The sequence below is a fragment of the Eptesicus fuscus genome, chromosome 6 (genome assembly GCF_027574615.1).
Source record: "Eptesicus fuscus isolate TK198812 chromosome 6, DD_ASM_mEF_20220401, whole genome shotgun sequence".
Classification (NCBI taxonomy): Eukaryota; Metazoa; Chordata; class Mammalia; order Chiroptera; family Vespertilionidae; genus Eptesicus; species Eptesicus fuscus.
Genome location: NC_072478.1, coordinates 15,842,072 through 15,869,939, shown reverse-complemented (window position 1 = coordinate 15,869,939; position 27,868 = coordinate 15,842,072). Strand labels below are relative to the sequence as shown.

At 53.4% G+C, this 27,868-nt stretch overlaps 3 protein-coding genes and 1 long non-coding RNA gene across 4 annotated transcripts; 2 read left to right on the top strand and 2 right to left on the bottom strand.

The window, feature by feature from the left end:
- Positions 1 to 357: 357 nt before the first annotated feature.
- On the bottom strand, positions 358 to 1,387 carry LOC129149269 (uncharacterized). The gene is made up of 2 exons (XR_008556220.1): positions 1,339 to 1,387; positions 358 to 822 (listed from the first exon to the last, which is right to left on the bottom strand). It is a non-coding gene; the product is annotated as an uncharacterized LOC129149269 (long non-coding RNA).
- A 5,346-nt stretch (positions 1,388 to 6,733) lies between these two features.
- On the bottom strand, positions 6,734 to 8,101 carry TSSK6 (testis specific serine kinase 6). Its single transcript, XM_008156352.3, has one exon. It carries the CDS (start codon positions 7,999 to 8,001, stop codon positions 7,180 to 7,182), a length of 822 nt encoding a protein of 273 aa, XP_008154574.1. The 5' UTR covers positions 8,002 to 8,101; the 3' UTR covers positions 6,734 to 7,179.
- A 274-nt stretch (positions 8,102 to 8,375) lies between these two features.
- Positions 8,376 to 18,191, top strand: NDUFA13 (NADH:ubiquinone oxidoreductase subunit A13). Its single transcript, XM_008156350.3, has 5 exons — positions 8,376 to 8,934; positions 15,099 to 15,177; positions 16,405 to 16,476; positions 17,575 to 17,644; positions 18,011 to 18,191. The coding sequence occupies exons 1-5, from the start codon at positions 8,841 to 8,843 to the stop codon at positions 18,128 to 18,130; spliced, it is 435 nt and encodes a 144-aa protein (XP_008154572.1). The 5' UTR covers positions 8,376 to 8,840; the 3' UTR covers positions 18,131 to 18,191.
- Positions 18,192 to 18,713: 522 nt separating this feature from the next.
- YJEFN3 (YjeF N-terminal domain containing 3) lies at positions 18,714 to 27,404 on the top strand. Its single transcript, XM_008156349.3, has 6 exons — positions 18,714 to 18,830; positions 23,698 to 23,806; positions 25,152 to 25,262; positions 25,500 to 25,613; positions 25,692 to 25,842; positions 27,152 to 27,404. The coding sequence occupies exons 1-6, from the start codon at positions 18,772 to 18,774 to the stop codon at positions 27,355 to 27,357; spliced, it is 750 nt and encodes a 249-aa protein (XP_008154571.2). The 5' UTR covers positions 18,714 to 18,771; the 3' UTR covers positions 27,358 to 27,404.
- The last annotated feature ends 464 nt before the right edge of the window (positions 27,405 to 27,868 follow it).

Here is a 27,868-nt window from a genome sequence, read left to right as displayed (position 1 = left end):
CGATTCTAGTCAAGGGCACGTGATTGGGTTGCAGGCTCGATCCCCAGTGGTGGTGGTGGGGGGGGAGGGTGTGTGTGTAAGAGACAGCTTATCTGTTATTCTCTTTGATGTTTCTATCTCTCCCTCTGAAATAAATAAAAAAATAGATATTTTCTTAAATGACAGCTGAAGTTTTATAATCCTTAGCAAAGTATAATAAACCGTTACACTAGTGCAGGGAGGTAGATTTGGGGGGGGGGGGAGGAGTCACTTGTATTTACTTTGAGTAAATCTTTGCTGATAATGTAAAACCAAAAAGTTGATCACCAAACCAGAATAGAAGTTCCATAAACAGAAGCCGGAATAAATGGCTATACATAATGTCACAAGGAAGTTTTCGATCTGAAGCACAATAAAGAAATGCTGTGTTGGCTATATTTTTCTTTTGTCCCCCTCGGCTCTGGTTTTCCTGCATTGTTTAGTCCATGTATGGGGCAGATTAGAAACTGGGTAAGTGCAGCAGAGCGACCCTTTGTTAAGATGGAAGCAAAGGATAAGAGATCTGCTGCTTGGGCTTCCTTGGGACTTCACTTCCCATGTCGGGGGAGTCCTCCCGAACTGGGCACTGTGGTCTCGCTTCTGAGCCTCCATCTCCACCAAAACCAGGAGCTTTGTGGCCTGGGGGAGTGGCTGAGGCTGGTCCTAAGCCCCTTCCAGTTTCCACCCTGAGTGGTGGGTTTTTTCAGAGTGCTTTTCAGGCTTGGCTCCACTTTGAGTCTTTGCTGCAGGACACAATGTTACAGATGCAGGTTTTAAGTACAGATGGAGCCACCCAGCCAGGCCCTGAAATGAACAATTACTTGTGAAAATTTGTTTTTAGAGGTTCACATCACATGGTTTCAAGTTTTTCATACTATCTGAGACCTGTGATCACTTGGGTAATCTGTTACCAGTGTTTTCCTAGGTGCTTTCTTTTTCTTTCCTTTTTTTGCTGATTCTTGTTTTTGTTGTTGAAGCATCCCTGCCTCTGGTGGTGGGTGCTAACTGCCCTCCTCAACAGCCAGTTCGGTTTCACCATGGCTGATAAATTAAACCCAAGCCTAAACCAGTCTACCTGTGACATCCTTACTGATGCCCCACACTCGTAGCGCTGGCTGCAGGAAACGCACTTATGAAGTGCTTTCTTAGTGGCTCTGCACTCAGCCCTCAAGTGAGTCTGCTGGATCAGCCACAGGCTCCTCCGCGGACCCAGGGGTGAGTCTGTTTCTCCAGCTAACAAATGGTACACCCACCCTGGTTCCCTGAGATTTTGTCACTTCGAAACTAAGCTGGCTCTATGGCTATGGGGTGGAAGGACACCTTGGCCCATTGCTCATGCAGATTCATCAGTGAGGAACAGAAAAAGGCATGTGCCAGATCCCAGGCAATGGGATTGAACCTATGACTGGCAAAGAGGGAAAGGAATGGAATGACGAGAAGGAGGTGAACTTGTAGGCCAAGTCTTGAATGAAAAGGGGGAAAGTATTACTGGGAGAGGGAACAGCCAGTGACAAGTCTCAGAGGTGTGACCAAGCCTGGCAGGTGGAGGATGAGAAAGGCAGTATGGCTGGCTGGTGGGGAAGATGGGTGAGGATGTGGGTTTTATTCTGAGTGAAGTGGGAGCTTTGAGAAGGATCGAGGTGCAGTCCTCCAGTAAACCACAGCCCTTTCCAACAACCCCAAGGATATGTTTCTGCCCCCATTTTCCAGGTGCAGAGCCTGAGATATGGTCCAGGTAAGGAAGGCACCCTTCTAGTGTAAACCAAAACGTTGGTTTTTCTGTCTCAATTCAGATGTGAAAAAGCCAGATGGAGGCAAGGCACTTCCCTTCTCTTAGCCAGTTTCCTCATCTGCAAAATGAGGGGTTGGGATCAAGCCTATTTCAAGGGTGTGAGAGGAGATCTGGCACTTAATCCCCAGGGCACCTGAGTGCCATGGGGAGTGAATGAGCAGGGGTGGGGCATGGTCTCCTTAAACTGGCCATGGGCTTCAGATGGAAGCGGGCAGGATTAAGGATTAGGGAGATGTTTCCCATACTAGTAACCTCATCATAGCAAAATAACCCTCAAACTCCCCAGGCCATATGGGGTCCCCTCTCCAGACATACACCTTTTCATCTCCACCTCCTCTCCATTCCAGCCGCAGGGGCTTCCTGGCATCACTCAAACACACCAGCTCCATCCTGTTTGGGAACTCATGAAACACTTCCCACTATTTCCAGTGGCTGATTCCTTCAGGGTTCAGTTCAGATACCTCCTTCAATCCCTCAGGCATCCTCCCCCTCCCCCCCCCCCCAGCATTTAGCACAACTTACAATTTTTAAAAGATTTCCATGCAATTTTTTTTACTTGACTTTTCATCTGCCTCTTCACTGAGGGCAGGGATGGATCTAAGCTTCTTTCTTGAGTCCCAAAGCTTGGTATACAGAAGGAGTTCAATAAATGCATTAATTAAGAGAGAACTGAACAAATCAGCTTGTCCAGTGGACTTAAGCCCCACCCTTGACTTTCCCCCCAGACTCTTACCCTCACTAAGGAAGGGGCCCTCACTAAGGAGAGCTTCCACCACCTCCCTACTCTACTTCAGCTATATCTGGGTTCAAATCACAGCTGTGTTCATGGGCAATGACGTCTGTGTGGGCATCAATTTCCTTATCTGTAAATGCTCAGTTGATTTCGAGACAGGGTCTCCCCACCTACCCACGCCATTCCCTCCTTAAAACATGAGAAGGGTGCTGGGTCTCTGCTCCTTAGCCCAACATCTCTATTCCCAGGACCATCACGACCCTGGGAACGACCTCAAAGTCCCTTGGACTCTTCCCAGGCTGGGGAGCCCAAAATGTACAGGTTCGAATCCCACCAACTCCCTTTTGAGAACTGGAGCAAGAACTGATAGATCCTCCCTTCCCCCAACTGATGGACGGAGTATGATGTAAACTCCACCTGCAGCCGGACATTCCTGAACACCTTATATGGACTGTACATTGAACCACCAATCAGCACCTGCCATATACCCTAAACCCCCAATTCCTAAATCCCTAGGCCTCTAACCATGTACCTTACATGAAACCACCAATCAGCATGGGCAGAGCGCCCTAAGCCCCATCCCCTCTTTTCCTCCCCTTAAAAGGCACTCTCACCCCGGCAAGCTCTCTCGCTCTCAAGCTCTCTCTCTCTCTCTCTCTTCCCTTTCCCCTCTGGAAGGCGGCCGGCAGGGTGATCGCCAATAAAGCCTGTGTCCTGGTATCCCATGGTCTCCGGCCCTCTGTTTCATCTTTCATCATGGTGCTGAACCTGGGTGAGCATGGACTATCCTCGAACCTAGCCCCGAGCTTCTGACTCCTGCTCTGGCTCTGCTCGGCGGCATGGTTCTGAGTCGATTGGCCTGCTCAGAACACTCCTCAAACCCTGCTGTACCAGGACACGTGGGAATCTCGTCGCTTCCTTCTAACCGGTAGGCTTCAGGGATTTTCCCAACCACACCCACCCCTGGTTCCCTTGACCTGGAAAGGCCTCAGAGTTTCCCGTAAGCGGCTCTACATTCTACGTTCTATGTTCTACGTTCTACTTTCTACGAAAGCCCAGGTACCTGGCCGGGAAAACTCTGTTCTACTCCACGGGAAAGGTTCGGGGTGACGACCTTGCAACCTTCTCCTGTCCTTTTTTCTACAGGTTGGCAGAGGGAAAAGAAGGACGCTTCTTATTCCTTCCCCAACTTCTCGGTGGCCTTTCCCTCCGGTCATGGGAACCCCTCAATCCAAACCCTCTCGTAACCTCAAAGAAGCTCTACCTGGCCACAATATAAACTCAACAGTCTCTCTGTGGCCTGAAAATTCCAATATCCTCCGAGATCTAGATAATTTTTGCCACCGGATTGGGAAGCATTCGAGATTCCTACGAACAGGCTTTCCTCTCCCCACCCACCCTCCCGTTCTCCCCACTTGCTTTCCACGTCCCATTCTCTATGTCCAGCCTCACAGATTGAGAGGCATCTCAGGTTTCTTTTTCCACTGACCTGACCACCTTTACTCCCCGACATATGCCGCAACTGCAGGTCCACAAACCCCTCAAAAGACCTCGTTAACCTGACCTTTAAGGTCTTTAATAATAGAGACAAGGAGACCCAAATCCAAAAACAAAGGCGAGATCAGACCAAGGCTGAGGCCCAGTAGCGGGCCTTCCAGCTCCTAGCCACCGCTCTCACGAACCCCAAACGGAGTGCCGGTCCTCCAACCGCGGGTAAGTCAGGGGCTAAGCCTCCTCCGGGCCCATGCTTCAAATGCAGCAAGGAAGGACACTGAGCCAAGTCCTGCTCAAACCCGAGACCCCCGCCTGGGCCCTGCCCAAGGTGTGGAAGGGAAGGCCACTGGAAATCAGACTGTAGTCTGGCTCCTCCGGGTCTGGCCTCAGCCAGTCCAGCATGGCCGCCCTCTGGATCCGGTTTGGAGCTCCCAGACCTCCTGGGACTGGCCACTGAAGAAGCTGCCCAGGCCCTGACAGGGCCCCACAGACTTACATCACCAGGACAGAGCCTCGGGTAACGACTGTGGTGGCAGGTAAGCCGATCTCCTTTTTAATTGACACTAGAGCCACTTATTCTGCCCTCTGTGAATTCGCTGGGACCCTTGTCCCCTCCTCAGTCTCTGTTATGGGGGTTGACGGATTAGTCTCACAGCCATTAGCCACCTCATGTCTACACTGCATCTTACTAAATTCCCCCATTCACTCTTTTCTCATTCTACCTTGGTGCCCGGCCAGGGCTACCATGTATCCCCTCTTAAAACCCAGTTGTCCCAAACCACAGTCACCTACCTCAGTTTCACTCTCTTACCCCACAAGTCCCAGCTATTCCTTGGACTGTAAATGCCTTATCTCCTTATCTCCTCTATGATCATTATCTGTAGGAAGAATGTGGCCATTTGGGACTGAAGCATCTAGAAGCCTGGCTAGCCTGGGAACAGGCTTCGGAGCCAGCTCCCTCCCCCGCCCCCTGCCTTTTAGAAATAAAGAAAGAAAAAAGAAAGGAAGAAAGTTACTCTAAGCAAGAAAGTGAGGCTTCAGTCTCCAAGCCTGGCAGGACAAGGTTGCTGGATACTTCTTCAGCTAAACCAGAATATTCAGTGTCTAACCTCTTATCCAACCATCCAGGTCCCTGGCTTCCACTACTCCTTTCCTTCCCTTTCCCTCCCACTTTCACTGCAGTACAATCTCAATCACTCATCTGTCACCCCATATTGGTTGCGCCATGGTGACTACTCTCTCAGCTTGGAGTGCGGAACTAGAAAAAGGAATCTCATACCCTTTAGTCCACCTCTTCTCCCTATACCTATCAGCTCGTCTCCATGATAGGGATTTTTCTTCATCTGTGGGGAAAGCACATACATCTGTCTCCCCATCAGCTGGACAGGAACCTGTATTCTCATCTCTCACCCAATGTAGATGCAGCCCCCAATAATCAGTCTTTACCTGTCCCCGTAAACCATCTTATCTGACACAAAAGGGCAGTCCAGATCATCCCTCTCCTCCTAACCCTGGGCATCACAGCAGGGGTTGGAACTGCCACAGGGAGCTTAACCACTGCTCTACCCATACTTTGAAACCCTGTCTCAGGACCTACAAGAAACATGTGAATGCCCAGCAAGGGGCAAAACTGGGAAAGCAAGAACCTCACCCCCAGGGTAACCTATTCTCCCCTTTCATATCACTAGTGAGGCAACTGAAACCCCTACTCTTTTCCCCCCTAAAAATAACATCTAGGTCTCAGTTGTATTTCAGCTCCAGGCCCAGAAAAGCGGCAAAACCAGACAAGTGACGCTGTGGCAGCCTCAGGACCAGCTTTTACCTCCCAAGTGACTCAACAAGACTTCGCTCTCAAGACTTCACCAACCAGTCTCTTGGGGAAATTATGCTGCTGCACTCCTCGTCCAGCCTCCCATCATTAGGCCAACTGGTGTCTATTCCTTTAATTTTGCTCTTTAGCCCCCTTTCTCATGCACTGTTTTCTAGTCTTTTGCAGAACAGAATGCAGGCATTCACCAACCAGAAGGTGGGAGAGATCTAGCTGGCACTGAATTCAGAACCTAACTCCAGAATCCTTGAGACCCCGGGTAGACGCCCCTAACGACGCCCCCGCTCAGCGGGAAGTAGCTATGGAAGACGGACCTTCATCCCCTGACCCTGCCCGGACTCTCAATTTTTTTAATATTAGCAAAATCCTGGAATGATAGATCCTCCCTTCCCCCAACTGATGGACGGAGTATGATGTAAACTCCACCTGCAGCCGGACATTCCTGAACACCTTATATGGACTGTACATTGAACCACCAATCAGCACCTGCCATATACCCTAAACCCCCAATTCCTAAATCCCTAGGCCCCTAACCATGTACCTTACATGAAACCACCAATCAGCATGGGCAGAGCGCCCTAAGCCCCATCCCCTCTTTTCCTCCCCTTAAAAGGCACTCTCACCCCGGCAAGCTCTCTCGCTCTCAAGCTCTCTCTCTCTCTCTCTCTTCCCTTTCCCCCTCTGGAAGGCGGCCGGCAGGGTGATCGCCAATAAAGCCTGTGTCCTGGTATCCCATGGTCTCCGGCCCTCTGTTTCATCTTTCAAGAACCTTAACCAACCTTTCTCTAAAAGGGGGCGCCCGCGCTTGCCTTCCGGGGATTGACCCCTTCTCCCCGCTCCGTAAAAGGGTGGCATTGCTAGAGCCAGGTGCGAGGTAGAGCGAGTTTATTGCAAATTACAACGCGGGTGACGCCCGGAGCGCGCCGTCCCGCGGCGGCCTGCGCGGCAGGGCTGGGAATGGACGCACTCAGCGTGCGTCCCCTAGTGGGCAGCTCTACCTGGCAGCCTCCTCCGGCCGCAGAGCAGTCGCTCAGTCCGCGCAGGCGCAATGCTTCAGCATCCTCTGGTCTCGCCCCCTCCCGGGGCCTTCTTGCGGGGGGGTAATCGAGGATGCGCATGCGCTCTCCGGTTCGTGGAGGAGGAACTAGATTCCAAACAGGGGCCACTGTGGCCCCCGCTGTCGAGAAAGAAGGAAAGGGGAAAGGACGCATGCGCATTGGTGCGCGGCGGCTTCGCGGGACGCTGGAAGCGCGCCTCTCGCGTGTGCCGCGCTTGCGCAGTGCTAGGGGCGGCGGGTATGTGGGAACTCCGGCTTTAGCCGGAGTCCCCAGCGCGCAGCCAGCCGTTGCGCGCTACCTGGCCCGCCGAGGGTCTGGCCGACGGGCTGAACTGCAGCAATTCGGTGATCAGTGCCTTGCAACGCTCGGACAGCTCGAGGCCGTCGGGGTAGAGGACGCCGCGCTTCTGGCGCCGGGGCAGGCCAGCGATGTCTGAGTCATCGAAGGGCATGCACCCGGTGACCATGACGTAGAGCACGACGCCTAGGCTCCACACGTCGTACTTCTTGGGGTCATAGGGGATGCCCAGGAGAACCTCCGGCGATGCGTAGGCTGCTGAGCCGCAGTAGGTGGTGCTCAGGTCTGGGTAGCCGTGAGCCTGGCGGCCGAAGCCAAAGTCGGTGAGCTTGACGCGGCGCTCGTCAGGGCTCAGCAGCACGTTTTCGCACTTGAGGTCGCGGTGCACCAGGTGGTGGTCGTGCAGGTAGCGCACGGCGCCGGCGATTTGTGCGAAGAGGTCGCGGGCCTGCCCCCCGGGGATGCGCCCGTTGCGCTGCACGGCCTGGAGCAGATCCGTGGCGGCTGCCTCCATCACGATGTACAGCTTCCCGTTGCACACCTCGATGAACTCGAAGACGTGCACAATATGCGGGTGCCGCACTCCTCGAAGGATGGACAGCTCGCGGGGCAGGAACTTGTTGACGAAGTCAGGCGGTGCGCGCCGCCGGTCCACCACCTTGATGGCCACTGTTCCCTTGTACTTCTTGGACGTGGCCACCTTCACCTTGGAGTAACTGCCCTCACCTATCGTGCGACCCAGCTTATAGCCGAGTTCGCTCAGGAGTTTGTCGCCCGACATGGTGGCGCCTGGGGCGCACGGAGAGCAGGAGGCGGCTGCTGTCGGGGGGCGGCCGGACTCCGATCTCGGGCCTAACCCATGGCGCTTGGCACCTGCACACCCGCACCCCCATGTGCCCACTCCCGGGGTCCGGCTGCCGCGGTGCCTTTTATTACCCAGGTAACAATTTCTGCCTTGTGAAGTGACTGCGGGCGTCACCCTACCTCGGGGGTGGGGGCCCCGCGGGCGTCACCCCGCCTCGGGATGGACCCCCCCAAGGCCCTAGGGCTTTATGACTCATAATCAGTTCCTGATGAGAGGCTACTACTACCAAGGGCTCCCGACCACCACCAAGGAGCAGAATCTGTGCCAGGGGTTGGTTGGGGTGGGTGGCTCCTTGCGAGTCCAAATTTGAGCAGCTGCCGCCCCCACCCAACTACTTGTACCAAGCCTTGACTATGTGGAGCCCTGGGCTGCCCGCACAGACCCAGAGGGGGGAAAAACGGGAAAGGGGGCTTAGCTCGGTGACCTGTCTCCCTCCGGAGCTTGATTGCCCTGCGCATCACCCCAGAGGGAAGGTGAAAGGGAAGTCCTTTGATGCAAGAACCTGGGCGACCCCACAGGTTCCAGCCGTCCACACCGGCTGAGCCACGCCTCGTCTGGGAGAAGAAATAAGGATTCCTTGGCTGCAGCCGGGCATCATAGCCTGAGTTCTCCCGCGCAGTAGGATCGCTACACTAGCGTCCTGGGTTCCCTGGCCCCACCCGGGACCTGCGCGACAGCTTCCGCCACACTCATCATGGCGGCGACCTCAGACTACGTCACTTCCGCCCACAACCGGAAGTACAGAGCACCCGAACATGGCGGCCTCGAAGGTGAAGCAGGACATGCCCCCTCCTGGTGGCTACGGCCCCATCGACTACAAACGGAACCTTCCGCGTCGGGGACTGTCGGGTCAGTGTCCATCTGCGCCGGGGTGTCAGGGTCTGGGCCTCCTGAGCGCCGCAGCGGGGGCGGGGCGCTGGGGAGGCTAACAGGCCTCAGTCTACCTGCGGCGTGAGGAGAGGCGGAGTCTGAGTCTATGGATAGCGTCAGTGGTAACAATAACGATAACTGCTGTAATTTGTCGAGCGATTACTAATTCCTTTAATTTCTTCTCCTAACAGCCCAGAAGTCGGTCCTGTTAATTATTTCCTTTTCACAGTAGGTTAAGTTGAGGTTAGTTTAGCCTGAACCCTTAGCCCTCGGCCACGCTTCTATTTTACAGGTGGAAAAAGTGAGGCTGCGACCTTACCTGCAGGGCCACCCCGAAAAAAGCTGGGTTCAAAACCCGGAACACAGAAGGAATTTAAAAGATGTTCTTTGTGGTGGTTCCTCGCTGGTGCTCCTCACTTGTAGGATATCCCAGGAATATATATTCTTAAGTTTTTCAAACGTTTTAAGTAACATTTTAAAATTCGTGCCTGGCCAGTGTGACTCAGTGGTTGAGCAGTCGACCTCTTAACCAGGAGGTCACAGTTCGATTCCCGTCAGGGCACATGCCTGGGTTGCGGCTGGTCCCCAGTGTGGGGCGTTCAGGAGGCAGCCAGTGAATGATTCTCTGTCATCATTGATACTTCTCTCTCTCTCCCTCTCCCTTCCTCTCCGAAATCAATAAAAATATGTTTTTTAAAAATTTTGTTGTTGGGTTCATCACAGAAAAAGGTAAGAGAGAAAGTAAAAGATGCACATACTTCACACCCAGGATTAACAAAAAAATTTAAAACAAATTAATTGTGAATACATTAAAATCTGCATATAACCCTAGCCGGTTTGGCTCAATGTATAGAGCGTTGGCCTGTGGACTGAAGGGTCCCAGGTTCGATTCCAGTCAAGGACACATGTCCAGGTTGGGGCTCCATCCCAGCATGCAGGAGGCAGTCAATCAATGATTATCTCACATCATTGATGTTTCTATCTCTCTCCCTTTCTCTCTGAAATCAATAAAGATATATATTTTTAAAATCTGCATATTATGCTTTAATAAAAAATTCGTGGGCATAGTAAAAAAAATAATTCTGATGGTAGATAAGTTGCCTATTGAAAATTCAAGTTCTTCCCCTCCCCTTCTTGGCTTTTTTGTATCCCAGAACAGAGGTTGGCAAACTTTTTCTATAAAGAGCCAGATAAATATTTTATGCTTTATTGGCCAGATTATCTCTATCCACTGTCCACTGCTGCTGCTTTTTTTTTTTTTTTTTTTAACAGTTGTTTACAAATCTAAAAGTGTTCTTACCCGGAGGGCCATACAAAAACAGGTTAAAGATAGATTTGACACCACATGGGCACTCAACTCATCCTAGAGCACATTGAATGAATCTGAGTCGTAACAACCAGGCCAGTGCACCCCTCAGGTGTGCTCCATAAGGTCTGTTTACACACATGCCCCTGTGTGACCAGCCCTTGGGTCTCCTTGGGCCCTCCTCACTCGGCATCTTTTTTTTTTTTAACCTACAAACACATCCTTTATACCTTTATACCGGTCCTCTTCCTGTTCATAGCGCAGCGGGCCCTAAATGCCATTGCCTGGAGTTGGGTCTCCTAATCACATCCCTTTTACATGACTTTCATTGTAACACATACAAAGCCATCCCAGTATTTCCTGGCTGCAGAGGTGTGAGGAAGATACTCCTTCAGTTGGTGTGGTCTTTGCTTAAGCTCTTGCATTCATTCATTAACTTTGTTGAGTGTGTACATGGCTATGGGCCTTGTCTTGAATTCAATGTCATATCACGCCTGAATTTCCTGTTGTAGTGAGTGGAGGGGCCTGGGCTAACCAGGACCTGCTTTAGCTAGGGAGGGCCTGTGTGACCTCTCTGAGGAGGAGTTCCTCAGATGGATGGAACAGCGAGTGCAAAGACCCTGTGCTGTGTCCGGTACCCCACCTTCATCCTCTGTTGTCATGGGCCTCCTCCAGCCTTGCCTCTTTTGAGCCTGGCACTGTGGCCTCAAGCCTGGCACCTCTTTCCCTGGACCACTCACCACCAGCGTCCCAGAGCATGCCAAGCTGGCTCAAGCTGCCTTTAATCCCTGCTGCTCCTAAAGTGGCACTACCCCCACAACTCCTCATCTCACACCCAGCTCTCTCCACTACCTCCTATGCCCAGTATGTGGCTCCTTTTTTTCTTGTGTCTTTAACATTTTTATTGAGATTTCATACCATATAGTTACCTGTTTTGTGATTACAGATCACAGATATTTAGTCTATTTGCAGTTGTGTAACTATCACCGTGGTCTAAATTTAAAACACTTTAATCACTCCCAAAAGAAACCCCATGCCTACTAACAGTCACTCCCCCTTCTCCCCTCAGCCCCTGACAACCACTAATCTGCTTTCTGTCTTTATGGATTTGCCTCTTCTGGACACTTCATATTAATGGAATCATTCACAATGTATCCTTTTGTGTCTGGTTTCTTTCAGCATGTTGTGTTTTTTGGGGGGAGGAGGAGACTGGGGTAGCTGCACAACTCAGGGCCTCACGAGAGGCCAGAGCTCAGAAGGGGGTCCCCCCCACTCTCCCTTCCCAAACTCCCCACTCTTCCTCCCCCTGCAGTCTCTCAGCCAAGCTCTCAGCATGGTGTTTTTAATGTTCATGTAGCATGTGCCAGTGCTTCATTCCTTTTTATGAATGAGTAATAATCTTGTATTGATGGGCCACTTTTGTGTATCCTTTCCCACTTGAGGCACTCTTCAGGTGTTTCTACCTTTCTCCTGTTGTGAACAGTGCTGCTATGAACATGTGTGTAAAAGTGTCTATGTGGCATATGTTTCGTTTCTCTTAGGTGAAATTTCACCTGGGAATGTCATTGCTGGGTTATGGTAATTCCACATTTAACATTTTGAGGAACTACCAAACTATTTTCCACTTTGGCTATACCATTTTATGTTCCCATCTGCAACATCTGGGAGTTCAAATTTCTTCACATCTGGACAACACTATTTATCATTCTTTTGAGTCTCACCATCCCAGGTGGTATGAGGTGGTATCTCATTGTGGTTTTAATTTGCATTTCCTTGGTGACTAATAGTATTGAGCATCTTTCTTGTGTATATTGGCCATTTGTATAGCTTTCTTAGAGAAACGTCTAAATCATTTACACATTTTAAAATTGGGTTATTCGCCCTGACCCGTTTGGCTCAGTGGATAGAGCGTCGGCCTGTGGACTGAAAGGTCTTAGGTTCGATTCCGGTCAAGGTCATATACCTTGGTTGCGGGCACATCCCCAGTAGGAGGCGTGCAGGGAGCAGCTGATCAATGTTTCTCTCTCATCGATGTTTCTAATTCTCTATCCCTCTCCCTTCCTCTCTGTACAAAAATCAATAAAATATATTTTTAAAAAATTGGGTTATTCATCTTTTTGTCATTGAGTGTGTTTTTTTTTTTAAATAAATATATTTTTGCTGATTTCAGAGAGGAAGGGAGAGGAGAGAGAGCTAGAAACATCAATGATGCATGCCCCATACTGGGGATCAAGTCCTGACTCCTGACCCCTGACCAGGAATCAAACCGTAACCTCCTGGTTCATAGGTCAACGCTCAACCACTGAGCATGCTGGGCTATCATTGAGATTTAATAGTTCTTTATATATTTTGGATACCATTCCTTTATCAGATATATGATTTGCAAATATTTTCTCCCATTCTGTGGGTTGCCTTTTCAGCTCAATGGTCTCATTTGCAGCACACAAGTTTTTTTATTTCAGTGAAGTCCAGTTCATCAACTTTTTTCTTTTGTCTTGTGCTTCTGGTGTTTTATCTAAGAAATCATTGTGTCATCCAAGGTCACAGAGACTGACTCCTGTTTTCTGAGTTTTATAATTTTAGCTTTTTACATCGAGGTCTTTGATCAATTTTGAGTTCATTTTTTTGTGTGGATGGGAGTAGGAAGGAGCACACTATTCTTTTGCATGTGGCTATCCAGTTGTCCAATTTGCTGAAAAGCCTGTTCTTTCCCCATTGAGTTGTCTTGGCACCCTTGGACAAATTCAATTGACCATAAATATGAGGGTCTATTTCTGGATTCTCAGCTCTTTGCCAACGATATACATGTCTGTCCTGATGCCAGTGCCACGCTGTTCAGTACACACAGCTGTGTGATAAGTTTTGAAATTGTAAAGTGTGAGTCCTCATATTTTGTTCTTTTTCAGAATTGTTTTGTTTATTCTGGTCCCTTGCATTTCCATATGAATTTCACGATCTGCTAGTCAATTTCTGTCAGATTGTGGGGGATGGGTTGGGATTCTGATGAGGCCTGTGTTGAATCTACCTCATTTTGGAGAGTGCTGCCATCTGAACAAAATGTTAAATTAAGTTCTGATCCATAAACACAGGAAGAGTTTCCATTTATTTAAGTCTTGGTTACCCATGGTCCGCACACCCTCTGGGCATGCCACTCCTTGGCCTTTCCCGACATACTGGCAGCTCCAGAAGCACAGACATCACCTGCCCAGGGCCTGGGGTCTGGGCCTTGTAGCCCTTAGTGAGGAAGAGATGAGTTAGAGCTGCATCATCATAAAGGCATCCTTAGTCCTGGAATTTATCTTGCAGATGGACTCACACTTGGGTGCCAGGTGTGATGGCAAAGGATTTCACAAAGACCGTCTAGGTCCGTCCCCTGGGGTGGGGTCAGAAGGGGAGGCCTCTGGGCCTCTCTGCAGCTATTTAAAAGAATGAGGCAGCTCTGATGAAGCGCCCTACACTGGTGGCCAACTATTGTGTGTGCTGGGAGGGGTATTGTCTCTAGAGCAGCGGTCATGGACCACTGGTGGTCCGTGAGGTCCGAAAGTTTGGCGATTGCTGCTCTAACGTGCCTCGCTGACCTGAGCTGGTGTTTTTAACAAGTTGAACTAAGGGGGGAAATATGGAGCCAGTTTATCATGTATCTCCAGGTCCAGCAGAGGTGCCTGATGAACCTTGTGTCCCAGCTGATGTGAAAAAGAAAGACACCCCCGACCCCTTTTCTCCCCATGAGGCCCAGGGAGCGGCATCGCCCTTTGTTTACCAGTCCTTTACTAGGTGTTGACTGGAGATTGACCTAGCTGAGCCTGTCCATTTGTCACAGCAACCTGGAGGCCTGGCCAGAGAAGAGACCATGCTCGAAAGATGAGGGGGTGCAGGGCCAGCCAGGCCCCAGGTGTCTGGGATTCCCTGAAGACCCCAGCAGGCCCACAGCCTGTCAGTCAGGATTACAGTGAATGCCTGCTGGAGCGCAGTAAATATTCATGGCAGCCAGTTCCCCTGGGTTTGGACAGGAAGTGGGTGTCTACCCTGCCGGGCTAGGAGCAGCACCCAGGAGGCCAGGGGGTGGTGGCAACCCCTGAAGGGCACAGCCTGCCTCTGACAGCCTCGCACAGGGTCCTGCCTGCATTCACGAGGTAGGCCCTGTGAGCAGCATGCAAGGAGGTGGCCCAGGCAGATGGGAGCTACCATGGAGCTGGAACCTAGCCATGGGCGTCAGCCATCCTTGAGGGGCTGGCTGGCTGACTGGGAACCAAACAACCTCCAGCAAGATTGCGCTGCCAGGGCCATCTATAATAATAAAAGTGTAATATGCTAATTATTACCTAGGACAACTTTCCGGATGAAGCTGGGGCTGTGAGGGAAGCCTGGATCCCGAGTGCCAGAGGGAAGCCGGTGCCGGCAGCTGGGGGAAGGAAGGCCTACTCTTGCACGTATCGGGCCTCTAGTCCAACCATAAACACCTAGACCTTTGAGTCCTCCTGCAGTCCCTGCCCAGTACCTTCCAGAAACCCCAGCATGGGGGCAGAGGTGGTGCTGCCACCAGTCTTGCCTATGAGAGAGAAGCTGAGGCTTCTTTGGGGTCCCCTGCCTGCAGAGGGACACACGTGATAGAAGAGGGGGTGTCCAAGGAAGCGGGCCAGTGGACATTCCACAGAGAGAAAAAAATAGCCTGAAGAAATACAAGCCATCTCTGGGAGGGGGTCAGGGCACTCTCACCTTCTCCATCGTCTGTATTTCTGGGGTTATTTGTACAGCGAGTGGATATGCTTCATGAGAAGAAGTGACCCGGGTGGCCTGTTCTCATGCAGATGCTGAGCTGGTGCTCCTCTCCCCACAGGCTACAGCATGTTCGCTGTGGGCATTGGGGCCATGATCTTTGGGCACTGGAGCATGATGAAGTGGAATCGTGAACGCAGGTAGGCCCCGTGCAGGTGAGGGTGGGCATGTGCCTGTGGACTTGGTATACACTGGGCCCCTCACCAACCCCCCAGGTCTTGGGGACCCAGCAAATCCATTTTTGGATTTTACCTTTAATGACTGACTAGTAAGCAAAGAGCTTGCCTCCATGTGTTCACCAGGCACCCCTTCAGCCTCTGCCACTGGGGACTCGAGGGTATCCAGGTAGTCCATGGCAACCAAGTAATGATGATATAAGGGCATGGAAAGCAGATCATGCAAGACAGTGGCCACGCCAGCCATGTAGGGCTTGAGGGACCAAGGCCTACAATGGCCTCAGTTCAGACTCCAGCCACCTCTGAGCTCATCTGATTCCCTGCCATGTGGCTCCTTGTCATTGGCCTCTGACTGGCTGGGCTCCTCCACCCTATCCCACCTATGTCATATGTCCTTAGCATCCCCCACTCGGCCAGGAATCTCTGAGGAGGGTGCTAGAGAAGGCTCAGCTCGTGGAGGGTGCTCCTCATTATTGAGTATACCCAGGAGCACCTGATGGGTGCTGGATGCAAGGGCCCCTGTGGTGGACCAGCAAGACCAGGCCCAGCCTCCTAGGGGGACACAGTAGTGGCCATAGTGTGGCTGTGATGGGGGCAATAGCCTGGGGTATGGGGCCAGCAGAGGGGTTGAAGTTCATCTACCCCTTCCTTGTGCCTCCGTAAGATTTCTGGTGATGAGGGGATATGGCCAGAGGCCACTCCCTGGGACACAATAGGGCTCGTTCTCCCCAGCCCCGAGCACAGACATGGCTGGGGCTTGGAAGATGCTGAAGAGCAGGGAGAAGAAAGGAATGCCCCAATGTTATTTTGAGATGAAGGGGACATGGTTTTGTAAGGACCAGAGCTCCATGATGAACGCTTCCCTTCCTTCACTGCAGTTACAGACTTGGGCTATTTTTAGGATAAAAAAAAAAAAAGTTTTTTAATTGAAAAGAAAGTGTGAAGCCAGCAGTCTTGTGGACCAATGCCTGCACTAGCTGGGTTCCCCATCTCGGGTTCCTGGTGGACGGAGCCTAGTGCCCAAGCTCTATCCTGCTTGCTCTCCTCTCCCCCCACCACCATCCTCTGTAGGGAGGGCAAGGGTCTAGGCCACTGCAGAAGTGCATCACCCTGAATATCCAGGGGCCACATGTCTGCCTCCCTCTCTGCCCACCCTAATCTGATCCAAGTGTTGGTTTTGGGGTTTCACAGGCGCTTGCAGATCGAGGACTTTGAGGCCCGCATCGCACTGATGCCGCTGTTGCAGGCAGAGAAGGACCGAAGGTGGGACCGCCAGGGTCAGGAGGTCATAGGCCTGAGTGCCCTAGCTTGCAGTTCGGGGACAGCCAAAATGCACATGGGGACTGGCAGCTATATCTTTGCACAAACAAACTGCTGTCATCCTTGGAGGGGGCCTTAGACAAAGTGGAGACCAAGGGGGAGAACGGGAAGGCTTTTCTGCAAGAAGGGAGTGTTGGGGCTGGGGCAGGAGAAAAGAGTTTGCTAGGGAGCCAGGCCGGCGTGGTTCAGTGGTTGAGCATCGACCAGGAGGTCACTGGTTCAATTCCCTGTCAGGGTATATGCCCGGGTTGTGGGCTTGATCCCCAGTGTGGGGCATGCAGGAGGCAGCCGATTGATGATTTCTCTCATCATTGATGTTTCTATCTCTCTCCTCCCTTCCTCTCTGAAATCAATCCTATATAATAAAAGCCTAATATGCAAATCTACTGAACGGTGGAACGACCGGTCGCTATGACACGCAATGATCACCAGGGGGCAGATGCTCAACGCAGGAGCTGACTCCAGCCTGCAGGCCCCAGGCTAGCCAAGGCGGGTGCCAGCAGAGGGTCCCCTCCCGGCCCATCGCCCTGCTGGTTGCCCTGCAGATCAGCCCTGATTGCCGGCCAGGCCTAGGGATCCTACCCATGCACGAATTTTGTGCATGGGGCCTCTAGTACAGTGGTCAGCAAACCGTGGCTCGCAAGCCACATGCAGCTCTTTGGCCCCTTGAGTGTGGCTCTTCCACAAAATACCACGTGCGGGTGCGCACGTACAGTGCGATTGAAACTTCGTGGCCCATGCGCAGAGGTCGGTTTTCGGCCTGGGCGAGTCTATTTTGAAGAAGTGGTCTAACGCTGAGCCACACTCAAGGGGCCAAAGAGCCGCATGTGGCTTGTGAGCCGTGGTTTGCCTACCACTGCTCTAGTAAAAAAAAAAAAGTTTGCCAGGGTGAGGAAAGGAAAGAAAGAGGTCAGTGTGTGCAGGGTTGGAAGTGGCAGGAGATGATTGGAGGGGGAGTGAGTAGGCGGTCTGATAGGTGCATTAGGCAGGGGTCCCTTGGGGTATTGAGGCCTGTCTCCACCTCCCACTCCATCCTTACAGGATCCTGCAGATGCTTCGGGAGAACCTGGAGGAGGAGGCCATCATCATGAAGGATGTGCCCGACTGGAAGGTGGGTCCCCTGTAGGGAGGGAAAGGGTCTAGGCCACCGTAGAAGTGCAACCTTCCACAGAAAACCTCTTTGAAGCTGAGAGAGGCAGTGGCTCAGGGGTCCTCAAACTTTTTAAACAGGGGGCCAGTTCACTGTCCCTCAGACCCTTGGAGGGCCAGACTATAGTTTAAAAAAAACTGAACAAATTCCTATGCACACTGCACATATCTTATTTTGAAGTAAAAAAACAAAACGGCAAAAACACCGCATGTAGCCCGCGGGCCGTAGTTTGAGGACGCCTGCAGTAGGTGCTGGGAGTGAGGTGAGGAAGGCGGCAGCTTCTGACACAGTGGCCAGTACCCCCACCTGTACCTGCTTTCCCCTCAGGTGGGCGAGTCTGTGTTCCACACAAAGCGCTGGGTGCCCCCTGTACTGGGTGAGCTGTATGGACTGCGCACGAATGAGGAGGCTGTCAACGCCGCCTATGGCTTCGTCTGGTACACGTAGGAAGTGCCACTGGACCTCGCCCCCGCCCATGGAGTGAATAAATGTTCTGGAGACCTGCCTGCCTGTGTCCCAAGGACTGAGTGACTTGGGGAGGGTGAGCGCCACTGGGTCACACACCTTGTGGGGACTCAGAGACTAGACCTGGAAATTCAGCAGAAAACGCCAAGTTGGGTGACGTTAAAAAACACACCTACGCTGCCCCTGGATCCACTACCAGCCCTGGATTCCAAACTATGCCTTGACTGCCCTACCTCTGTCGTAATTCTGCTTGACTGCACCCACCCCTCCAGGGATGGATAGGGGCCTGGAGAGGAGCAATGGCAGGGCAGGCGGCAGAGGCGTGTCCCCATACTCCCAGGCCAGGACCCCATAGCAGGTGTGACCGACCCATCACAACCCAACTCTGCCCCTCCAGACTTGTCTCCTTGCCAATATGGGCATCTGGGCGTCCTTACATCCGCTAGCAGCTGTGCTTCTGCCACAAAAGAGTTAAGTCCGCCTGCGACCAGCGACCAGTGGCCTCGCAAAGCGCCTTCACGGCGCCTCTTGATTGGCGGGTGGGAGTGGGCGGGGCCTGCTCTGGGATACGCTTTAAAACGGTGTCTGCCTGGCTCCGCTGCCCGCACAGGCTCGCCTTGGCCATGATTGGGGCGGCCAGCCGAGACTCGGCGGAGGCGCCCGAGGATCGGCGTTTCCTCAGGTCAGCCGGGAAAGGGATACCCGGGACTCTGTGTGAGGAAGGGGCAGGTCGAGAGGGGTAATGGGGGAAGGAGCATGTCTGGGAGGGGCTGTGGGGCGGAGGGGGGGGAAATCCGAGGCCCACCCCGCATTTCACTGGAGACACAGCCTGCCGCTTCCCGCCTTTGACGCTGCATTGCCAGGGAAACTACAGTCGCAGCAAACCCGCTCCGTGAATTATTCATCAGCACTGCTACTCCCCCTCCATAACCCTTTACCCCACCCGGGCCCACCTCCCCTTTCCCTCTCCCAGCTACCCTGGAGCCCCATCTCAACTCTTACTCTCAGCTCCTCAAATGCTTACACACCCCCATGGTGATCCACCTGCTATTACCACCTTGTCTAGACAAGGAAACAGGTCTGGGAGGGAAGCCACTGCCTGAGCCAAGGCTAGGGCGAGTTTTGAACACCTGGGCCACTTGTCGGGGTCTGGAGTCAGCAACCATAGCAGTCTCACAGCCTTGTTCTGAGTCATCCTGTGTGACATGGGCCACCAAGCCGGGCTGGAGAAACCAGATTCATTTCACAGAAGTCTGCCCTCTGTCTGATCAGCTTCTCTTCTCAGGGCTGATATTGTCCGGTGCCCAGATTCTGGCTGCTATCCGGATTCAGCTTAAACACCTAGCACCTCCCAGGCAGAGGGAGATGAATGTTCCAGAAACAAGCAATGGCCTCATCTGGCATGGGGGACAGTGGGACACCTCAAATGCCAATTGAAGAGTGATGGGGCTCTGTGGGGTGTGTGTGTGTGTAGAACCCAGTGAACAAGGGGAGAGGAGGCAATGAGGTTAGAGACATAGTGGGGGGCTTGTGTATATGATGAGGAATTTGAATATTCTCTGAATACTGGGGAGCCGTAAGGTTTGCAACAGGGCATATGATCTGATCTGGTATTCAAATTTTCAAAGCCCCCATCTTCGTTGGTGTGGAGTTTAGGGGGCATGAGACTGCTGTTGGCAGCCTGGTGGGCAGTAATGGCAGGCTGGTGAGAAGAGGCATGAGGGTGGTGAGGGTGGAGAGAAGCAGGCAGAGCGGAGAGCACGGAGGATCTGGCATGGCCATCCTGGCCTCGTGGCTTCACCTCCAAAAGAGCCCCCTCCAGCCTGGCTGGCATGGCTCAGTGGTTGAGCATCAACCTATGAACCCGGAGATCACAGTTCCATTCCCAGGGTGGTGGGTATAGGAGGCAGCCGATCAGTGATTCTCATCGTTGATGTTTCTGTCTCTCCTTCATTCCTCTCTGAAATCAATAAAAATATATTGAAAGAAAGAAAAAAAACCAATGTTTTTTAAAAAAACTAAACGAAAACAAAGAGCCCCCTCCTGGAAGCGTTTTGGAAGTGTTAGGCCCAGTTCCCTTTGAAACCAGGTCACCTCAGCCCTTCTGGGCTGGTGGGGAAATCCCGGGCCTCAAAGCCCTTCTCATCTGGGGGGTTGGTTGGGGGACAAGAGGTACTCTCATAACTGAGGTGCCTCCCCCTACCCCTGGTCCCACATGGCTCAGCCCCGATTCCCACTCATACCCTACCCATAGCCTAGACCACCCTCTTCCTATGGACTCCCCATTATCACTCTAACGACCAGTTAGGCAGGAAGATAATTTTCCGAGTGGTGATGAGATCAAAGCTTTGGGACAGAGGAAGAGGAGGAATGGATGATCCTCCACCCTTCTCATCCTCCCACCCTCCCACTCTCCTGTGAGGGCTGCAGGCAGAACTGTCACAAGATGAAAGTGGAGAAATAAGCCATGTTCCCGAACACCCTTCCCAGGAGCTGGGCTGGCCTTCCATGCCGGGGATGGGGGAGGGATGGGTTTGCTCTTATTTAGCCCCACTGTGAGCTCCTTTTTCCACCTGGTACTTCAACCTCATCTGACATTGGCTGAAGACAAGTTAGAGGTTGAATCTGGCTCTGATTGCTGCTGTCTCAGGGCATGTAACCTCCCTGCCCTCAGCCTTCATCTCCCCCATCTATGTGGGCCCCAAAGTATGTATTCTGTTTCACTGCTCAGCCACACTGGTCTCTCTTCTGTCCCTCGAACCTGCCAAGCTCTCCCACCAAGAGGCCTTGGGCCTTGCTGTTCTTGCCACCTGGATTATCTACCATAGTGCTCCAGGCCAGCTCCTCCAGGGAGCCTTCCCTGACTCCCCATCCCACAGTCGTCCTCATTTCCCACCTCTGCCCCTCCTGCTGCTTGGCCTAATCACACTGCAAAATTGGCTGGAAGGTTGTGGTTTTCCTACTCACAGAATTGAAGGAGGAAATCAGGGAAATCATCCCAAACTTCTGCCATATGTAGATCACCCTCTGCTGCTTTGTTCATACTCTGTTCGTGGCTCTGAAGACAGACACCAAAGGTGGAAGTCTCCGTTTCCCCACTCTTCTGGCATGACCCTGGGCAACCCACTTGGCTTCTCTGAGTTGTTCTTCCAACTCTCTGGGACTGACTGGTTCTATTATTATTATCATCATATTTTAATTGCGTGTGCTTTTTTTTCTTTCTTTTTTTGATATGTTTTTATTGATTTCAGAGAGAGAGAGAGAGAGAGTTTGGAACATCAATGATGAGAGAGAATCATTGATTGACTGCCTCCTGCACGCCCCCTACTGGGGATCAAGCCTACAACCAGGGCATGTTCCCTTGACTGGAATTGAACCCAGGACCCTTCAGTCCAGAGGCCGAGGCTCTATCCACTGAGCCAAACCTGGTAGGGCCCTAGTTCTATTATTGTTGTTATTATTACCCTCTCTAGGATCTGCTGAACTGGGGGTAGATGTTACTCCCCAGCAGGAAGGTCCTGCCAGCTGCCCAACCCTTGATTCTGGAGTGAGGAACACCTGATCAAAGCCAGCTCTCCCTCTCTGCAACCACCACGTCCAGGCCCTTTGGAAGGTCCTTAAGCAAGGGCCAGACAGCTTGGTCCCTGCTGTTATAAGTGCCCAACACTTGGTTTAACACTCTATCACCATCTTGAAATTCTTTTTTTTTTTAAAAAAATATATTTTATTGATTTTTTTACAGAGAGGAAGAGAGAGGGATAGAGAGTTAGAAACATCGATGAGAGAGAAACATCGATCAGCTGCCTCCTGCACAACCCCTTACTGGTGATGTGCCCGCAACCAAGGTACATGCCCTTGACCGGAATCGAACCTGGGACCCTTGAGTCCGCAGGCCGACGCTCTATCCACTGAGCCAAACCGGTTTCGGCCCATCTTGAAATTCTTAATTTTTGAACAAGGGGCACTGCATTTGCATTTTGAATTGGCCCTCAAAATTAATCGAGCCCATCCCGCCTTCACTTTTGCAGAGGAAGCAAGGCTTGGAAAGATGAAATAGACCCCAGTCACTCCAGTACGCCAACTCCGTAGTAGAGCTTTGTCTCAAGCAAGTTGGCTCCATCTCCCTGGGCACAATTATTTGAGTTTTACAACTAACTTTGAAGAGGGTCACATCCCACCTCCCTAAGTGAGCTGTCAAACGCCTCTGCAGCCTTCACACACCTCCCTCAGTACCCCGTACCCCGCCCCTAGTCCAGTCAGCCCCCTCCAGTGTCCTGGAGCTCAGTCAGTGACTTCCTCTGCCTGAAATCCACCCATCGCCCCCATCACAGTCCTTCAGGCTCCATGCCTCCTCCGGGTTCCTCCCACCTTGGGGGCTGGGGACCTTTGAGTGGGGCTCAGTCTCCCACGATTAGGAAGAACAGAACCAACATGCGCCACCACGTGCTTCCTCGACCACCAGAGGGCGCCGGCGCATCAGGCTTCAGTTTAAACCTCCAGCTGCCTGCCTGGTTCCATTCAATCGCTTGCGCCTCCAATGGGGAAACAGATGGGGGGCGGGGGGAGGGGGGGGCGGTTCGCGGTGGCATCAGAGACTGGCACGGGACATTGGTGGAACATTTCTTTTTTTTTTAAATTTCTTTATTGATTAAGGTGTCACATATTTGTCCTCATCCCCCCATTCCCATCCCACACCCCTCCCCACGGATGCCCCAACCCCCTGTTGAACTTAACCATTGGTTAGGCTCATATGCATGCACACAAGTCCTTTGGTTGATCTTTCCCCCCTCCCCCCACCCTCCCCTATCCTCCCCCTCCCCTATCCTCCCTCTGAGGCCCGATAGTCCGATCGATGCCTCCTTGTTTCTGGTTCTGTTCTTGTTCATCAGTCTATGTTGTTCATCATTTCCCCTAGATGAGCGAGATCATGTGTCACTAGAGATATAAGAACTGAATGTGAGACGAGCAATAATAGTTATGCTGACAGGCAAATGAATCAGTCTGTAGTGAGTTTCTTTCTGGACCAACAGTTCTTTTGAGACCCAATTTCAATGTCCACCAGTTCCTTATGTGTACATGTCGGCACTGACCCCTCAGTTCTGATGGTGGACAAATGGTGGTAACGCAGGTCCGACTCCCTCTGGTTTGGTCTCGGCCGGACCCAGGGGCACGGCTTCACCCGGACTCAGGGGCACGTGGCCTCACCCGGACCCAGGTGCGCGAGGCCTCACCCGGACCCGGGATCCAGCTTCACCCGGACCCAAGGGCGTGAGGCCTCACCCGGACCCAGGGGCGCGTGGCCTCTCCCAGACCCAGGGGCGTGTGGCCTCACCCGGACCTAGGTGGGCGCAGCCTCACCCGGACCCGGGACCCAGCCTCACCCGGATCCAGGGGCGCACGGCCTCACCCGGACCCGGGACCCAGCCTCACCCGAATCCAGGGGCACAAGGCCTCGCCCGGACCCAGTGGTGGAACATTTCTGACTCCATCTGAGCCTCTGTCTCCATCTCTCTGCGTCTCTAAGCGTCTCTCCCAACTCTGTCCCCCAGCACGGAGGAGGCAGCTGCTCTGGAACGGGAGCTGCTGGAGGATTATCGTTTTGGGCGGCAACAGCTGGTGGAGTTATGTGGCCATGCTAGTGCTGTGGCTGTGACCAAGGTACCTAACCCCTGCCCCTTGACCTTGACCTCAGCCAGATGGCCCAGGGATTGGGAAGCAGAGCTGTGGCTCTGGGGCAAATACTTGAGGTGTCTGCAACGAACTGGCAAATAATAGCAACGATGATACTACTATCTGGTGTTTTGCCCCATGTTACCTCTGAACAAGAGTAATAAACTGACACCAGTTAATAAACATAAACACCTTAGAAAAATGCCCAACAGTCAGGGCTCCAGTATGTCATCCTTCTTCTCCTCTTCCTCCCCTCTTTCTCTTCTTATTACCACTGTATATTTTTTAAAACTCAGTATTTTTCTCTATGTGAACTCAATTTTTTTTTTTTACTTAAATGTTTTTATTTCCAAATGAAACATATCCTGAGTGAGGTGCCCAAAAGAGAAAGAAATGGAGAAAATCTAAGCCACAGAAGCAAAGCCAGAGTAGTAAATTCGTCCCGTGTTTGCCCTGAAAGCCCCAAGTACATCCAGAAGCCCCTTCGTCTCAGCCAGCCAGCCAATGTCACCCTCCCTGACTCTGGGGTTATGGGCTGCAGGCATGGTCAGTGTCAGTCAGGACCTCAGACCTTGGGGAGGAGACTTAAACATGGAGTAATTTCCCCTCTGTGTGGTGGAAGGTTAGAGTATGGCCAGGCCCTGTGGAGTCAGGGCGAGGCCCCATGAGACTGTCAGAGCTTCTATATAATAGAGGCAAACCGAGGCTGGGAGAGGAGAGGGGGCCGAGGGGAGGGAGTCAGGGGAGGCTGGGACTCTAACACCAGCACGCTTAACTGCTGTATTGAAGAGAGAAAGAGAGAGTGATATACAGACCCACAAAGACAGAGTCTGAGAGAGAGAGAGAGACTGAGACAAGGAGAGAGACAGAAAGAGACTAGACGGAGAGCGTCTGAGAGCTACAGAGAGACAGGGAGGTGAGGATAGGCCAGTGGAGAGAGACAGGGCACGGCAGGTTGGAAAAGTACCTCCCCACCAACTCTGGGGCCTCTGGGAGGGCCTGGAAAATGGGTGGGGGCGGGGAAGCCACTGCAGTGGAAAAAGGTGGAAGAATGTCTGCAACTCAGGCCGAGAATAAACAAACCACAGTCCAGGCTCTCGGGCTTTCAATGGTGGCTGGATTCATGCTTTCCTGTTCTGGCTTGGCGGATCCTGAGGCCAGGACTCCGCGTCTCCAAGGAGGAAACTGAGGCCCCCAAGTGGCCCGGCCCCTCACCCATATTGCTTCCAAGCCCAAGCCCCGTCCCTTCCTCTACCTGGGGCCTCAGTTTCCCCACCTGATCAGGGAGGAATTCCAAGCTCCGTGCCTTTGCCTTTGCTGTGCCCCCTACCAGGTGTTCCCCTTGCCTGCTCTCTCCAGGAAGCAGAAGACGGTGCTGGTCGTGTGCGGACCGGAGCAGAATGGGGCGGTAGGGCTGGTCTGTGCCCGGCACCTGCGGGTGTTTGTGAGTAGCAAGGACCCCCTTGGTCTCCCAGGGTCACTCCCCATTCTGTCCCTGCAGAAGTCACTTCCTCCTCTTGGTAGTGTTCCAGGGGAACATTGAGACTGGACAAGTTACAGAATATGCCCAGTGCTTGCCCCAGATACTGCTGCCTGGTACCAGGTCTGGAGGCTTGGCAGAGCCTGTAAAAGCTTGGGCAGCCCCCATACTGACCCTTTCCTGCCCCCACCTCCCCCCCAGGAGTATGAACCGACCATCTTCTACCCCACACGTTCACTGGACCCGCTGCACCAGGACCTGACCACCCAGTGTGAGAAGATGGACATCCCCTTCCTGTCCTATCTGCCCACAGAGGTCAGCACTCCTTGACAACGAAGGGGCAGGTGGGGGATGGTGCCCCAAGGCTGCCCCTTACCTTGCCTTCCCTCCCAGGTCCAGCTCATCAATGATGCCTATGGGCTGGTGGTGGATGCTGTGCTGGGCCCTGGCGTGGAGCCCCGTGAGGTCGGGGGCCCCTGCACACGTGCGCTGGCCACACTCAAGCTGCTATCCATCCCTCTCGTGAGCCTGGACATTCCCTCAGGCATGCCAGGTGGAGGGGGGTGCGTCAGGGCCTGGGAGACATGGGGGGGGGGCCTGTTCTCCAGCTTTTGTTACCCAGTTGGTCTGCCTACTCTGAGCCTCAGTTTCCTTGGGGATGGATTGTGCACCCTGGGTATGGCAGAGGGCCATGTCCATCCCTCAGATGGGGAACACTGAGGTCGTTGCCCAGGTGATCCTGCATCCCCTCCCACCACACTCAGCCCAATGTGCCCAGTGCCCACCCTGGCCCAGTCACCAGGCAGACGTGAGCTCACTCAGCAAAGGCCTCGCCCGTCCTGGCCGCCGCCCTATGCCTGTTGGAGCCATTAGGCCACGGGCAGACGGAACAAACAGCCGCTGGCCAGCCGGACCCTTCACGGGGTGGCCGAACTCAGAGGGACATCCCCTGGCTTGCAAGACCTCAGGGCCTTCTCAGCAGGGTGCTGAAGAGCAGGGGCGGCGTGGGGGTGGCTAGGAGGAGGTGGGCTGTCTGGTATGAGGGTGGAGGTAGGATCACAGAAGGAATGATTAAAGTCAGAGGGGAGAGGCTTTTAGTTAGTGGTTCCAGACTCCAGTCAGAGGCAGGAGAGGAGGCAAAGCTCCTAGTCTGAAGGTGGAAGGTCATGGGAGGTGGCAGAGGCCATGAACCAATGAGTGAGCTGGTGTGGTCCTGCCAAGTAAAAAGGCAAGGCAGAGCATGAGGGTGAGGCAGAGGTGTCAGATCAGAGGAAAGAGTTCTGGGCAGAGGGAGGAGGATCAATGCTCCCGTTGGGTGGGGAAGGAGGCACTTCCTGTCAGAGGCAAGAGCCTGGGGCAAGGAGGTCAGATAGGAGAGGCTTGCTTGTGGATGGAGGAAAGTCTGTCCTTTGAGTGGGGATCTGGTCAGAAAGTGGAGGCTGGCTGGGAAGTCTGGGTGGAAAGAGGTTCTAGTCCAAGCCGGGAAGCTCAGGATTGACAGCAAGGGAGGTATGGGGATAGACAGACGCCAGAAGAGGCATGGGTCTGACCAGGAAAGGGCAGCAGGTGGAAATGATGCAGTCTGAAGGCAGAGGCTGAATCAGATGGAGGAGGCTGAATCAGATTGGGTAGCGGGGTGGGAGGAGGGGCAGAGAAGTATGAGGGCTCTGGCCAGAGGGGGAGGGAAAACATCCCCAAGGAAGGAAAGCGACTGGTCTGAGGGTGGAGGCTCAGTTCTTTGGGGAGGCAGGTCTGATCAAGACTCACTGTCAGAAAGCAGAAGCTGGGACTCTCCTCTGAGGGCGTGCACCCTCCCCAGCTCCCGATCTCCCCTCCCACCCCTCCTCCCTCAGGCTGGGATGCGGAGACCGGCGAAGACTCCGAGGACGGCCTGCGGCCCGACGTGCTGGTGTCACTGGGGGCGCCCAAGCGCTGCGCTGGCCGCTTCTCCGGGCGCCACCACTTCGTGGCTGGCAGGTTCGTGCCCGACGACGTGCGCCGAAAGTTCGCTCTGCGGCTGCCGGGGTACACGGGCACCGACTGCGTGGCCGCGCTGTGACCGCCCCCCGTGCCCTCGCGGCCTGGACGTGCCCCAATAAACAGACATCCCACCACCGCCTGGCCTCGCCTCCTCTGTGCGCCGCGGGTGGGCAGCCTGGGGCGGCCCAAGGCGGGAGGGCAGACGGAGAGGGGGACTTCCCGCTGACCCCCGTCAAGGGGAGATTCTGGGGCTTGCAGCCTGCTCCGATGGCCTAAGGCCATTGGATCGCAGTTCGACTCGCAGGAGGGTGTCTGGCCTCCTGAAGCGTGGAGGTTCGGGTAGCTTCAGGCCCGATTCCAGGGCGCACTTCCCACAGGCAGCTTGGGCCCCAGCGTGGGGAATGGAGGGTGGGTGGAGGGAGGGGCTTCCAGGCGGCGACCGGGGGACGCAGGCCATCCTGAAGGCGGAGGCACAGCCGAACCAGAGAGGTTCTTCACACACAGCTCACTCCGGGCCAAGCAGCTTGGCCGGGGCGGGCGGGGCGGGGGCGGGGCTGGGCGGGGCCTGCGGTCGCGTCCCGCCCCCACCT

Bases quoted from the DNA above. Each gene is read 5' to 3' on its own strand.
- YJEFN3 (XM_008156349.3), top strand. From the start codon at position 18,772: ATGATTGGGGCGGCCAGCCGAGACTCGGCGGAGGCGCCCGAGGATCGG. The intron at 18,831-23,697 runs GTCAGCCGGGAA...TCTGTCCCCCAG, and splicing joins GAGGATCGGCGTTTCCTCAG to CACGGAGGAGGCAGCTGCTC. The intron at 25,614-25,691 runs GTCAGCACTCCT...CTTCCCTCCCAG, and splicing joins TGTCCTATCTGCCCACAGAG to GTCCAGCTCATCAATGATGC.
- TSSK6 (XM_008156352.3), bottom strand. From the start codon at position 8,001: ATGTCGGGCGACAAACTCCTGAGCGAACTCGGCTATAAGCTGGGTCGC.
- NDUFA13 (XM_008156350.3), top strand. From the start codon at position 8,841: ATGGCGGCCTCGAAGGTGAAGCAGGACATGCCCCCTCCTGGTGGCTAC. The intron at 16,477-17,574 runs GTGGGACCGCCA...CCATCCTTACAG, and splicing joins CAGGCAGAGAAGGACCGAAG to GATCCTGCAGATGCTTCGGG. The intron at 17,645-18,010 runs GTGGGTCCCCTG...CTTTCCCCTCAG, and splicing joins AGGATGTGCCCGACTGGAAG to GTGGGCGAGTCTGTGTTCCA.